This window comes from Calypte anna, chromosome 1 (genome assembly GCF_003957555.1).
Source record: "Calypte anna isolate BGI_N300 chromosome 1, bCalAnn1_v1.p, whole genome shotgun sequence".
Classification (NCBI taxonomy): domain Eukaryota; kingdom Metazoa; phylum Chordata; class Aves; order Apodiformes; family Trochilidae; genus Calypte; species Calypte anna.
This window is the reverse complement of record NC_044244.1, coordinates 83,999,314-84,015,153: the sequence shown is the minus strand read 5'-3', so window position 1 is coordinate 84,015,153 and position 15,840 is coordinate 83,999,314. Positions and strand designations below refer to the sequence as shown.

The 15,840-nt window shown below is 34.8% G+C and overlaps 1 protein-coding gene across 1 annotated transcript in view; it reads left to right on the top strand.

Moving 5' to 3' along the window:
* Positions 1 to 15,840, top strand: part of ABI3BP (ABI family member 3 binding protein) — a 144,214-nt gene that overhangs the window by 33,462 nt on the left and 94,912 nt on the right. Inside the window, exons 5-9 of the mRNA XM_030468944.1 lie at positions 7,689 to 7,870; positions 10,600 to 10,661; positions 13,435 to 13,486; positions 14,536 to 14,598; positions 15,603 to 15,698. Of these exons, the coding sequence (XP_030324804.1) occupies positions 7,689 to 7,870; positions 10,600 to 10,661; positions 13,435 to 13,486; positions 14,536 to 14,598; positions 15,603 to 15,698 (455 nt within the window). The remainder of the gene's footprint in view (positions 1 to 7,688; positions 7,871 to 10,599; positions 10,662 to 13,434; positions 13,487 to 14,535; positions 14,599 to 15,602; positions 15,699 to 15,840) is intronic.

Genomic DNA, 15,840 nt, shown 5'->3' with positions numbered 1-15,840 from the left:
ATTAACCTGCTGCAGTTATTGAAATCATTGAAACTGACTCAAAGTTTCTATAAACTCCTTAAGTATGTAATATTTTTCAGTTAGAACAGTGCTATTGGTGTCTTGCTATGTTTAGAATATATTCTGTATGTTTGCATCTCTATTATGAGAGACTTACTTTTCTCATGTCTTTGTGTCAAGTCATGGTATGTGTCTACCAAATTTCTGGTGCTTTATTGAAGTGCTGCTTAGTCTTGTTAGCTGATTCATCTCAGGTCTTTACTTTTAACGAGCCCCCCATTTTAGTGAAGTGCTATCAGGCTGTGCTAACGTATCATCTATATATTTCCCTTTTGCCCCCATGAAAGGACTTGCTTGTAAGTGTTGTATTGTTAATTTTGTTTGAATATCCCCCTCTACTTCAGTTCTGAAGATATGCTGACACTCATGGGTTGCTAGTTTACAGACTCTAAAATTGGCTTGTAAATGGTCATATCAAAGTATGGGTTTATGTCAATAAACAGGATTCTATTTTACAGTTAAGCATAGCAGTAAAGTTAATGAAAAAAATTAAAAAACATTAGGGGGTGTTCTTATTTTTTTTACCTTTACTGCACCAAAATGCTCGTGAGTTGTATAAACAAAAAGAACAGGTCTCCATATGACCATGGTGGTGTGTTTCTGTAATTCCAAGCAGAAGCTGGATTCAAATATATTTCTAGTATATGTATAGAAGTTGTTAATAGATGATAATAATTTGATAATAGATAATGTATGATAAGGAAAAAAAAGAAAGTAGCCCATCTTTAACAAGTTAGCACCATGTACAAGAATTAAAATCAGATAATGGACTAATTAACAGTTTTATCTATTGCAGGGGTGGTCTCCTTCATTTACTTGATTCTAATTCATCTGGCATATTCTCCTTACTGTGACACATTGAAATGTACTGTTTAATCACCTTCAAGATTGTTGTATAGTGACTAAACTCTAATCTTTAGCATTGGCCCTATGGGGCAGTTTTGACTCTTAACTCAGTTCTGGTGCTTAATATCCCTCTGAGTTTTAGATTTGTAGTGCTATATGACCTGAAATTGAGTCACTGGCCAAAGATTTTACAATCTCCAGATTGACATTAGACTGCTGTATAAATATTGCATAATATAAATTAATCGAATTTTACTCAGAAGGTGAATACCATATGGAACAGCATGGATCCATTGACCAAGATTTTCTCTAGTTTGAATCTGACCTCTGTGGGATATTCCTCAGAAGATCTTTATTTTTTGTGAGCAAACAAATTTTGAAAAAGAGATGCCACAATCTCAAAAAGTATTGGTATCTTTAATCACTTCACTGAATCACTTTAATCACTGGAATTATTACTTGCTTACTGGGAGCACTGTTCTGTGCCTACAAAGTGGTTTTTCCTCAAGTGAAGAAAAAGTTTACATGCCATTTTTAATAAGCCATTCTTCAATTGTTCCACTCACTAGAGATTAGAAGCATAAACCAAGAGAGTGCTTCATGTTTTCTGCAAGGTAATGCTAATTCTGTGTGGAAGCAAAGATAATCACTGCCATTTAAGTGGACCAAAGTTCTTTGTAAGGTGAAATCTTTAAGCCTCCTTAAAATGGTTATCGTTTTGCAAAGCAAAGCAAACCAAACCAAACCAAACAAAAAAACAAACCAAACCAAAAATACCCAAATAAAATACATTAAACAATTAGTTTTATGTATGTGAAAATTACATAACACCAGAGAGGTTCCACCAGCAGTGTGGAGTTTGCTTTCTTAGTATCAGTGTGAGGTAGTTGATGAGAGAGGATGGCAAAGTTCTGATAACCATCTGCACAGTCATGGTCAGTTCTTTTTGCATTTCCAAGAGGGCAGAGAGACTTGTTTCTTCCCTGCCTTTCAGTGTTCCAGCAACTATTAGTGGATAGATCTGTCATAATTCATATACTGGGGCTATGTTTAGTGTCCAGTTAGGTGTGAAAAATGGTGTATAGAGTATTGCATAGACTTTTCATTGCCCTTCCTTTGACTCCATGGATCCCAAAATGGAACAGAGGGTTGAAAAAAGCAGAGTGTGACCTTAGATGTTTGGACAGGGGCAACTGGGAGAAGGAACAGAAAATTGTTTTCTCATGCTAGACAAAAATAGGGTTTGTAAATCGAATACTATATTTTACTGTATCAAGTGGTTTGGATAGAAAACCACGCATGCTTTCAGATATGTGTGAAATAGAAATTAAAAACCTGTAGGTGTGGGTTTGAATTATATCTCAGTTAGGAACTTTGATTAATTCACATTTATATTGTTTATATTTGTTTGCCTCTGACTTGTATGCCCTGGTGTCATATTTGCAATAGTTTTATTTAATTTCATCTGTTGCTTAAAAAAAAAACCAAAAAAAACCACCAAACAAACAAAACAAGTAAGAAAAATAAACAGAGAGTAAAACCAGAGAAGGATCTGCACTTAGTCTACATTGTACAGCACATGGAAATAGAGTTTTTAAAACCTAAATTCAGAAAGATATATGCATGCATCTCCTTGTATGTCTATCTATGAATCTACAAATCTGCCAGTTTAGCCATGCTTTGTGTTGCAAATGTCATAGAAATTGTTTTTAAACTTAGCAGAATTACTTCAGGGAAACATACTCCAGCAAATAAATTTTTGCTGAGTTTCAGATGCTTATGAGTTCCTGCTGTAGGAGTATATGCTGAAAGCTTGTATAAACATGGAGAGATTTGCTAGTGAGATTTGCCTCTCATTCTTCAGAGCCTCTAACTATTTATAGTCATTCTACTAGAAAAAAAAGTGAAAAAGTGAATGTTAGTGATCATGTGAAGGTGAAAACTAAATTGGAAAGTGCGTTACAAACTTAACTGATAGCCACAGGGGATGTACTTCTTTCTATCTTTTCATACATGTCAGTGTTTTTTACTTTAATGTAACCTTGGCAACAAAAAGGAAACAATGTAATCAACTTCATATGATAATCTGTGAAACAGTATCTGAAAAACTGTAGTTCAAATTATTATTTTTATTATTTTCTGATACTTTTTAATGCTGTGCTTCTAATAAAGTCTAACTATAAACAAACAAATAAATATATACATATGCTAAAGTATTTTTTTTAAAGTCTGATTAAATTCCTATGCATGAAAGTGCAATAATTTTTCAAAACTTTTGCCTGAGGAAACACAAAAGCACAGAGCAGGAATGTTCTTATATCTCCAAGGCTTAATTTTTTGTTTAGTGTTATGTGTGACTAAAATAGACATGATTAAATTGTTTGGAGTTTTGGTTTGAATATGGTTCCAGATACACCCATGTTATTTATACAAACTGACCTAATCTGGATATCTCATGAAACCATCTGCCTTATAGGATTTCCAGTATCTAATTGTTTGTGCCCAAACATTGACTATACAAGCATTTTCTGGGAATCTGGCTGAAAAGAGGTTCAGATAACAGTTGGAAAAATAGAGCTGAAATTCTTGGCAAGACAGTGTCATTCATACTGATATATTAAAACCCAACATTTTGCCTATCCATCTTAGAAGCAGTGAGCATGATTTTAATTTCAAAACAAAAAAAAAAACTGTGGGCTGCTCTGTTAAAATGGTCATCAGATTTTGACTTCTTATGTAAGAGAAAGGCTAGCTCTAAGATGAGAAAGGAAAGGTTTCACTGTTGCCTTGTGGAGTTTAGAAAAATGCTATGTATATTGAACATAGAAAGGACAGAAATATCTTCTTATATCAGGCTGATAGGCGTTTCCATAGACTTTGCAGATATAGTGAGCACTGCAGTGGTTGGCCTAGAGACTAATAATGTACTCTTGTGCCTTCCTTTAAATTATGAGACCAGTTTTCCTACTTTTATTCCTGTGATTGTTTCACATTTTGTGTGCATCACAGGTGGAGGCAAGTGAAGTCAGAATATTGTAAATATTTATTAGAGCAGTTAAATCTCAGTAGAAAATTACCCTTCATTTGCTCATGACACCTTCTGTTTAAATTGTTAGGGTTTATTAATCTTTCCTATTGTTCAGTGAAAAGGAAGGAGGTAAAATTTCTCTACAGTCCCCATGGTTGTTTGATTGGAGGTATCTTCTAATGAGTGAAACAGGGTCTTCTGCAGAGGGAGGAAGGGAGAGAGATTAATTATTATGGAGTTTAATAAGTGCTCTAGTAATTTTTTAGACTGCTAGCTGGAAAAGAAGTGAGCCCTGAAATATTTGATTAGTATTTGTTGTAAATACAAATACAAGGGCTATTCGATCAACATTGTTCTGATAAAATGTACCCTTTCCATATCCCCCAACAAAGCGAAGAATCAAAATTAAAAGCAGTTAAATATTACCGTGTCTTTTTCGTGTTAACCCAGTGTAACTAGTATGCCACCTCCTTGCTTGAAACACCAAACTAGCATTCACAGCTGTGAGTAGTATTCCTGGGGCTGTTGAAAGTACACTTTAGTCGAATAGTGTATTATTTTCATGCTAGCTTTTAGGAACCTTCAATATTCAATTAGTTTTTCATATTCTTAAATCACAGAGGGGATGGGAAGCGGTTTATCTGAGAAGCAGTATAGGGTACTTTCCCCTTCTGTATAGGGTACTTTTCCCCTCTCTATGAGTGTAGCTGTACTCCATTTCATCCTGCCTTTAACTTTTGGGAGGAATCTAAATTGGAATTCTCTAAATGTTTGCAGTCCTTAAGAAGCAGTGTTGCAGCCTCTGATCCAAGTACCAGGCTGGCTACAGGACTGTTGTGTGTCTATGTCACTGCCACAAAGGGATGAATGTATGCGAGTTGTGTCTGGCTTTTTCTGCTTTCTTGTGTCTTTAATTACACAGGTTGATTGTTAGGTATTGTTATGTTCTAGAAGGAGAGTTTGAAAAAGGAAGAAACGAAAGTGACAAAATTTACTCCATAGAATGTTCTCACCCAGGCACTGGAATTGTACTGCATTTGGCAGCTTATTCCTCTCGTTTAACAATGGTTTGTTGTTCATGAATGACAAAACTCAGCATTTCTGAATTCGTACTCTAAACAGATGATAGCATTTCCCCAGAGGTGCATGTGGTTTATGATTTGGATATTTTTGATGCTCAAATGATTGTGAGTTGTTAATTGGAGCTTAACTTTGATTACTTTTTATTGAAATGGTTGAGGAAATTCTTTCATTACAGTGTTTTTAGTTCTTACTGTGGCAAGTTTCCACTGAAATAATTACTCCCTTGGTGAAGTTTTTACCAGCTTGGAAATCTTGGAGTTAAGATCTCATTTCTTTTATACTATGTGTTTCTAATGTATTGTTTGGCACAACTATGAAAATCCTCTTGTATTTTTTAATAGTCTTGAATTTTAGTGAAAGATGGTTTTTGACATGCAAATGTTCTCTATTGTAACTCATGTTATGGAGAAAGATTTTGCAGGTGTAGAGACAGTATTAAAAAACATTTTCTACAGAAGGCGCAAGTGGAAGCAGCCACTTAAAAGCCTTTTCACTATGAACAAGATTTTGGTGGATTTTTTTTCTCCTCATTTCTAATTCAGCTATTCATTTAGACTGTTAAACAACTGAAATGAATCAGCATAATGTTTTTTTCATCACATGCAACAACTTCATTTGTACAGCATTCAAATAAAAGAGGTAGGAAAAGATAAGGATGAAGATGAAAAATGGAATTTCCTCTTTCAGGCAATGTGGGAAGAAAGTAATTGCACTTTTAATTCACACTTTGATCATATATCTATCTATACCTATTCTAAATCCTTGCCAAAATACCATACGGGGTCCAGCAGGATTCATTTATATTGCAGGTGGGGTTTGTTTGTTTCTGTTATATCCTTTGCAAGATAGTGCCAGAGATTTCAAGTAAGCTTTCCTTACTTGTTAATGTCTGTGTGATTATGTATGAAAGGATTAAGAGGATGAAGGAATTTTTCCTCTTCTTAATGTTGCCAAGAATTCTTGTTAAAAACCTTTGTTAGTCCCACTGATAAAATTTGCATGAAATTCAAGTGGATCACAGAAGAAAGGATGTAAATTATTACTTCATACTTCATGAATAATTAAGAAGAGAGAATATATTTACTACTTGCTATCTTTCCTTTCCAAGGTTTGGGTTAGACTATGACTTGTCTTGAAGGCCAACTAGTGCATCTAATGAAAAGATTTATGTGAGCCAATACAAATACTAATTTTGTAACTTGGTGGAATCCCTGAATGAGCTAAATATAGCAACTTAAACAGGAGAACCTATCTTTTTGGTGACAAGAAAACAAATTTTACAATTATGAGATAAAATGTGTAAATGAAGTGAATCTGTGTGTGTGAATATAATTTCTATAATTGGCGCGTGCAGGGTGTTAGGTTGTGTTTTAATAATGAAGTAGGAATTTCTCTATACTCCACAGTCATCTTTCACATACACTGTACACTGGAAGTGCTCTCCTGAAACTTTGGCAAAATGAGCTTTATACATTGGCAGTGCTATATGTGGCCCATTAAGTCATTTTAATCTGGACTTTAGAACCTGATACCTTGTCAGCTGATTAAAGACCTTTTGTTGTTTTATTTTCACTTCCTTTCTCTCATATTTTCTTACATGATATCTGTATTAAATATCACAATCCAAATTTCTTTTTTTTTTCTTCTGAATGATTCTCAGACATGCACCTGGGGCTTTAGAGCTGTGTTTATTTTATAACCTTAATTTGTTGGATTGAAGTCTGAAAAAATATAATAGGATGGAATAAATCCGTGTTCAGCTGATAGAAAGGTTAGATGACTGTGGATTATAGATATAATTTTATGTTATCTGTAACAGTTTTCAGTAAGACTTGTGTTTTAAAATTGCTAAATCTTCCTGAGAATGAACAGAATTGATAGAAAAACCTGTCCCGTTCTGACAGATAAATATTGAAAATGAGACTGTAGAAGGCAGTGGAATTCTTGTTCCATAATTCACCATTTGTGTTGTGTTGTTCTATAGTGGTTAGCATTGACATCAGATTTCTTCAGGGTGGTGCTGCACAATTTTTTTTAAATTTCATAATCTGTTAGCATTCATCATGTTACTGGTGTAAACTACTGAAAGTTATGTCTTGGTTTACTTGTTCGAAGTGTGAACAATGCATCAATGGGATCACTGAATGAGGAATGTATTTTATAAATGTCAAATATTACTGGGTTTCCCTTGAGATTATTTTCGGACTGATTTTGAGGGGAACAGCTTCCTCGGGACAGATATAGATATAGAATACTTTGAGAAATTCATCAAGTCTTCCTGACTAATGGACTCGTGGTTTAGTTGACTAGTTCTGGCATATGTCAGAATCACAGAAACTGCCTGCAAAATGAGCTAGCAGTTTGTGATCAGAACCACACACACGTTTGGTTGTAAATGAGGAGATTGTTCTTTTGCTATTTATATATTAATACTCCTGATATCAGGGTCTGTATGATGAGGAGCATGTGTATAGGAGGTGACAGGGCTTAGCAATACATTTGCAGGGGAGATATATTAACTTTTCTGATACTTGTTAACCATAAGAGGCCATATAGAATAAAAACAATGGTGGATAGAAATAATTTTGGTAATTCCTAATAAAAATGGCGGCAGAGGTTTTCTTTGGCAATAAAAATGTTTATGCTTTTTGTTTTGTTTTTCTTTGAGCAGGTTTTATACAGTTCGCTACAGAGAAAAGGGTAAAGACAAGAAATGGGTTTTTCAGCTCTGCCCAGTTACAGAGACAGTGGTGGACAATCTGAAGCCAAACACACTCTATGAGTTTGGAGTTAAAGACAACGTAGATGATAGTGTTTGGAGCAAGACTTTCAATCATAAGACAATTCTCTCTAGTAAGTATTTGACAATAATTACTCAAGTAGCTACTCAATTTGTCAGTATTTTTATATCTTGTGGTATTACTTGAAGTAAGTTTCTGAGCAGATTTTTGTTGTTTGAATGCTATTCTTTGTGCTCCTAACAAATTCTTTTAGTGAAAGTAGAAATAGTTTGTGCTTGAAAACCTGCCATCTACTCTTCTACAGCCTGTTCTCTTCTCATTGTAAATAATAAAGGATCTGTTGCAGGTTGCTAGAGATCCAACAGTGATTAGTTTAGATATACATAAAGTCCTGGGTATGAACATTTATACTTCTGACTGGATTACAAGTTTTTCCTTGTTCCTCTCATAGTAAATTGATGGAAAGTATACCCTTGTCTGAATCATTTTATATCTGCATTTATTTTCAAGTTGGATACAAATTAGGTGAGCCCCATCCTATTCAGCTTGAGTCTCAATGAGCCCCTTATGATTTTGCTGAAAAGTTGAATTTCAAGCTGATTTTCTGTCAAGAACATCTATGCATTGTTTTAGAAGCATATGTTATTATGTATGCTTTTGTTTGGATTTTCATGGAGGCAGTACATGTCATCCCTGGCTGGTCTCTCAATCATGTTTTAAGCTTTTTCTACAAAGTCCCAAGACAATGAAAGCAAAGTAACATCAAATTAATGCTTGAGAAAAAAACCAACCATTTACTGCTCAATGAATCACAAATATCAGTGGGTTAAATATGTGGCAGCAGAGTCTTCCTCCTTTTAAAAAAGAGGAAAAAAACACACAACCAGCATTGTCCAATTTAATTTCTTTTCCTCCAGTATTTACATAAAGACATTTCTGATCATGGTTTTGATCCCAAGATGCATCAAACTCCAATGCTTGGTCTAGCTTGTCTTAAAGTGGGAAGAACAGGAATTCTCATAAGGGAGCCTTATTCATATTTCTATCTGAAGATTCATTTTGATCTCAGTTTCAAGTTGTAGTCGAATTATACAGCTGAATATACTTGAGGAGAAGAGTAGGGGAGCAGTTGTGATTTGTGACACTGCAAAAGGCCTTATATGGCCTAATGACTTTGCTGGCCTTCATCATAAATTAGAATGCTGTAACTCTGAGGTACCTTCCCAGTGCCTGTAGAGTCGTTTTAGCAGTCCAGAATGCCACTGTCATACCATGAGCTTAAGGTGGAGAATGGTAGTAGTCTTCTCTTAAAAGAGAAATTAAAGTAACTTGTAGATGGGAAGTGGACAGCACCTTTAAATTCAAGCTTTGTGTATTGTCAATGTATAGTAGGTAGGTACAGAAAATGTGGGCAGTAAACAGAGTGAACATTTATTACAGGTTTATAACTATGTCTGCATAGGAGTTTACTGATCAGCACAAATGCCCCTTTATTTTTTTGTTTTAACTTAGTCTTGTAGCAACTTGAAGTCTTTTTATGTATTAAAAAGCATCTAACCTAAACCAAAAATCCTTCACTGCAAATTTTCTTTCCTTACTGAAAAATATGTAAATTATTGTAAAATGAATTTTTTTGAATTGTTGAATGTATTTCTATTTTTTGGATCCACAGGCCAAATATTTTTTGTGTACTAAAGATGTTGTGAAGGGTTGGGAAGAAAATCTGGTTTTAATTTAGGGTTTCAGGAAAACATAAAAGGCATGGCAAGTGTTCAACATTTATTAAACCAAAATTTATCAAAAGAGATGAAAGGAGGTTATTTCTGTCCATCTTAATGTGATTTTCCTCATGAAGTCAGTCAGAAAGTTTTGTCAGTTTTCCCTTGTAAATAGGCCAATAGTAGGTCCTGTTCCTGAGAAGTATCAAGCACTTTGAAAGATTTTTGAGGGGATATCATGTCATCTTAAATGTCTCTCAACTGATACTTCTTTATAGTTGATTTTTTTTTCTATTGCTTATCAGTTTCAAATGGAATTGTGAAGGAATATAACTTTTAGCTTGGCTCTTGTTTACACAGGAGCCTGTTGCCACAAATGGATTAGAGAATTCTAAAGGCAGAAGATACAGACAAACTTTGAAACATCATGCTTGAATATAAAAGGTTCTAGTTAGGAACTGTATGTCCTCTGTACTTAACAGCTGCTTCACAAGAATCTTCTAGTACTGAGAAGCTAAGAGGGAAAACCCAAGAAAAAAATTCAGAGATAGACTCTCTTGGTTACTTTGTTCATATGCCCAGATACAGGAAACCATGTACAACCCAAAGAAAAAGTGATATGCATGCTCCGTGTTGCCAGTGCTAACAGTGTATTTCTTTTAGAACAGCACACTTAAAAATCAGACAATTATCAGAGATATTGAAGCATGCTGCTTTTAGCCAGTCATAGTACCAGCCTGACAGATGAGAAGCAGAAATTCCTCTTTCAGACTTTTTCCTCACGTATTAGTGTTGTAGGTATATCAGCTTTTTTTATAGAATCCTCTTAGATACGTCTAACTTCTCCTTAGGAACTCCCAAAGACCACTTCAGCTCATTTACCCCTGCTGTAGAAGAATACATTTAATTTCCTCTCTGTCAAAATGTGAAGAGGAAGGTCTTCAGATGGAATAATTAATCTGGAGATATAGGACCAAACAAAACTGTTACATGTAACAGTTACCTTGTAATTAAGCCTCCTAATTTCCTTAGCTATTGAAAAAGGAGAATAAATTTTTTTTGCTTTGCCTTGGACAAAACAAAAAGTAATTCTGTGCATTTATTTCTCTCTCTGTCAAATCAGGTAAAAAAGTAAACGGGCAGCTCCAGAATATGTACAAGTTGGTACCTAATTCCCAAACACAGGTATGCAAAACAGTCTTTTTTATACCAGATTTGTAATTTTTGTGGTCAAATTTTGCTTCTCTGTTGAAGTGAGAAAGACATTACAGCCACACATTGCCAGTATAAATAATCTGCTAAATCTAAGACTAGGTAACTGTATGGAGAAGCGTTTGTATGTGTAGGTTGATGAAATAATTGAGAACTATAGCTGAGATGATTACATAGACTGATTCTTTTAACAAAGGTGAAGACGATGGTTTCCATCTATGGATTCTAAGCATTAAAATTTGTTTGTCCCTTTTTAAGCTGTGTTCATATTGTACAATACAACTGCCTGTAACTATCAGACCTGGATTTCCTTCAGGAATCAAACTACAGTCCATTACATATGCTTTCACATAGGAATAATTAGGTATTCATTTAAGACAGAAATACTTTCATTATATCACTACATAAAAAGTTAGAGAAGTATAATGCTTAGGGTACTGGAAACAGTCATGTATCACATTCAAGAGGAAATATTTTATCTGTGAGTAATATGAGCCAGTTGAAAAGATATTCAGGAAGATGCTAATCTCATTATGTTGTTGGTAAAATCAACTTTACTGTTCTTCCCAGTGGTCCCATACGCATCTCTAAAGTTACACGTGACAGCCCAAAACCAGGGATTTTAGTCTGGTATCAGGAGTGCAAATTGAGCTCCTTTCTCTTGAGCTTCTCCTCTTAACAAATGCTGTGTGCCAGGACCCTGACTCTATTATGCCATTTCTGTGGAAGTAGGGATTCTATTTATGCAAGAGAAGTCCTGAGAAAGTGAGCTAAAACAGTTTTCCAAATATTTGCACAGCTTAAGCATGAAAGGAGAACTGAAGCCAACATGCAGTCTTTTTAGTCAGCCTCACAGGGCTTCGGTCCAGCACAAGACTGCTTTATCACGCTCCACAGAAATATCATTAATTAATTCCACAGATTTTTCTAACAATTCTCTTATCATTCTCACGTTAATGGTGCAAAAAGCCATAAAACTAAGGCTGGGAAGCAGACAGTGGCCAACACCTACGTTAACTTTACTACTGCAGTTTCCACAGGATTAGGTGGGGCACGTTTCAGTAGTGCAGTCACATCATCAGTGCAAAGCCAGAATGAGTGCCAAGCTTTGCTTGTGCCTTGTTTTCCTCCAAAGACACAACTGGCTCTTATCAGCATGGTTCTAGCCCTCTCTGTAAGGGAAGGTTTTTAAAGGCTGTTTATTAAAGCAACATTATGGGTCCATCTAGTCTTTCTGCCCTTTCAACATCAGTCACAAATCAGCTTGTGTTTCTTTTGGCAAGTTCATCCCTTAAATTTGACTAAGCTCTTGGGGCTGTGTGAGCTACAACTAATTAGAGAGGGGAAGAAAAGGAGAGCTCTAGGGATGATCATTTTGTTTCCTTTCATAAACAATGGGTGGTGGTAGGGTGGAGAGAATGCAATAGAAATGCATTTCCTCTTCTGTCTGATTAGGTTCCTGTAATTTCATAATGTCAATCTGAAAGGTGGGGTCGGCGTCGATATTCTTTTATTTTTTTTATTTTTTTTTAATCCTAGGCAAAAAACAAGACTCTTAGCTATTTTTTTTAAACTCTAAAAGAAAACATGACTGCTTTTCCAAAACTTAACCAAATACAGGTTGTCCCTAATGCTTCCTTGAGTAGTCTCATGTGTATCCCAGTTATTTGTGACTTTTTGAAGAATAGGAACGTAAGAGAGGCAAAAAAGAAGTGTCTAGTAAAGTCATGTTGCCATATGCTGTTAGACAGAATGTCCAAGAACTGTAGTGCTTTATATAACATGTATAGAACATGGATATGGTACAAAGATGCTTGAATTATGGTGTAATTTACATCTCTAATTCTGCTCTGAAATTAAGAAATATCTCATTTGCCATCTTCCTTCATTCTTGGAGATAAAACACAGTCATTTTAGTAACTAATGTTCCGAATGCCTGTATATTTTATATTCTCTGTGTGGAAATCACAGTTCACAGTGCATTCTTATGGATGATATTCTAATGTTTCCAAAATAGTTGGTCCAAGTAGTAAATTGTACTAGACATAGAAATATCTGCAGTAGTGCCTACTTTTTTGAGACTGAGAAAAAAAGGTTTAACAGCACAGCGGTGATTTTCAGATGCAGCACTTGAAGGTTTGTACAAGCAAACAGTAAAACTACAGCATCTGTGGAACACGGATTTCCTGTCAGTGATTTGTTCTTGAGCAAAAACTAAATTTTGAATGTATTTTAATGTATTTAGCCTATTTATATTTCTGTCATTAAAATCATCCATTATTATTCAACAAAGAAAAGATGCTCTTATCAATGTAGGAGCCTAGTAAAATGACTGATAATAATTAAGACTGGAAATTCTGCAGTTGAGTTACATGAGTGCTCACTACATCTTGAAAGCTGTTTATTTGATTGTAGTGCTTCTGATGAGAAGTACGATAAAATGAACATCTTCTAATAAATGCAATTTGTCTTACTTTAGTTAGTCATGTGCATTACTTCAAAAGATGATCATCTCAACACAGTTCTTTCACTAGAAGGCAAAATTGAAAGGTAAATCTTGGTAATAGTTAATTTCAAACTGTGTTCATGCCAATGAGAAACACTTATTTGCTGGCAGAAAGTAATGGTTTTCATAGAATAAGCAGTCTCCACAGTATTGGTTTAGAACCCTGTATTTTTGTTATAGGAATGATCAATTGCTGTTATGGCAATTATCCCAAGAATTTTTTTCTCCCTCTTTTCTTAGCTTACACTGCGTGATAATAAGAAGTTGGTCCCTGTCACAATAATCAAACAAGGTAAATTTGAATATATTTTAATTGATTCTTATGCTCTGCAAGAATAACTTGATGTAAATATTCCTTGTATTCTGATATTCCTAATATTCTGATGTAAATATTCCTTTTAGAATAGGTGTAACCTTATATATTATTGTATCTTTTAATTACAGATACAATTAATGTTACCTGTCTGTGATAATAAAATGGGTTACCATATTGCATTGTAAACAGTTACTTCAGTCATTGAATGCATGCCAATGAGTTCTGATTCTTGCTAGTATCCATTCTTTTTCACCTGGATTGTCTGGGTATGTCGATATTCCAGCTGTGCATAGATTGTCAGGCATGAAAGGCAGCAGTATGGGTAAGATTGATCCTACCATAGTTTTTTGCGGGTATCTTTAGCTAAGTAATTGACTTAGACTCTCTTCATCCTCTTTCCCTGGCCAGCAGAGAGAGAGACTTAAATGTACTGCTCTTTAGAAAAGCTTTTTTCTCACTAGTAGTGAGAGGTAGTATAATACTGTAATCTTTGAAAATAAATGAAGATAGCTGCTAGAAAATGAGCTGCAGATTAAAAGATTAAAAGTTGCTAACAAATTTTTTTGCAAATAATTCTAAGTTTAAAAAAATCAAGAAAGTTTTGCCTAGTTCACAGTTTAGGGACAAGAAACAATGAAGGGTGGTGTGAAAGAAAAAATGGCAATTATCATTAAAACACAACTGTACTGGCATTTAATTCACATACATCTTTTTTTGAACACTTGTGAATGACAGGGTAATGCGGGGGCCTTTATTTGGCCCTGTATAAACATAAGCATAGAATTCTATTTTTCACCGAGGATATAAAACTGGTATGCCAAATAATAGTTAAGAGATTTGGAGGAAACAGAGTTTACAGTCTTTAAACTGAATGTGAAAACAGAAAAGATTAGGTTGGTGTCCTCATCTCCAATTATGAAGTTGAGGTATGATTTTCAGAATGTCAAGTCTTGTCTTAGATGTGGTTTTGTTTCATGTCTGGATTTTTTTAGTGACTTCCTAATATCTCTGTGTTGTCTCCACAGTTATTCAAAATCGGACACAGTCAAAAACTACAGATATTTCTTCTCTGCCAGGAGCAATATTAGGTGACTATAAGATACTTTTACTATTTTTTACTCATCTTTTTCTGAAAATTAGAACTGTGGATATACTTTTCATTTTCTTATCTTGATAGATCTTTCCTTGCATTTCAAAGGACATTTTGCACCTGGTTCAGACAATATTTTTTATACTTTGTGGCAGTACAGATGGTTCCAATGATGATGTAGCCTAAAAAAAATAGGGTAATTTTGTTGTCAAAGGTTTTATAAGAAGACACTGTCACTTTTTAAGCCAAGAAGTTCATTCATAGCTCAGATTAAGTTCTGTGACAAAGATCATACTGAGATCAGGGGTTGTTCTTTCAGGTGTTCGCTTTTTTTAAATAAAAACAAAACAAAAATATAAACAAACAAAGAAAAACAATTAAAAAACCACCAACAAACCTGTAGTGATCTATTAGGAAATTGTGATGTTTATTATAACCTCTGCAATTAGAGCTTGCTCTTAGACCTTGGGGCAAAACTCCTTAAGTCATTCAGTTTCATGCTTTCCATTCTTGTTTGACCTCTAAAAATACACGATGTTGGCATACAAAATAAAATTAAAAAAAAAAAATAAAACTATCATGTAGTGCTTAGCATGGTGAATCTCCCACCACACCAGGTTGCTTACAGCCCCATCTAACCTGAACTTTTCCAGAGGCTCTCTAGGCAACCTGTTCCAGTGTGTCACAACCCTCACACTGCAGAATTTCTGTAGAAGAGTCCTGGGCCACCAGAGAGAATGTCTAAACACCTGTGATAATGCAATACTCCAGTGTTTTATGCTTCAATATTGAGCTGTTTGTAATTTTGATTAATCACAAAATCCTGGTAATACAGTGAGTAGGTATGAAGGGGAAATAACACCAAATGGGAGTGATTACTGAATAGAACTAAATAATTTCCAAGAGACTTAGACTAAACTTCCAAAGGTTCAGATATCTCACAGGGCAGACTGTGTGTTTTTCATCTCTTCTGGAATTAATGCATCAAATCTTTCTTCGTAGTGCACCTTATTGTCCCAGGTCTCAATGAAACTCAGCAGAAACTTCCTCCTCTCCTGACAATAGATGACATACCTCAAGCATCTAGGAAAAAACTGGGTAAGCAGAAATTAACTGAACCTGTAGTATTCATGTACAATACCAGAAGTTTAGCCATGTGTGATCATCTATACAAGAAAAGTCCTTTTTTTTCCCCTCCCTGACCTTCTATTTTTTCCTATTTGTTTAGTTAATCATTAGC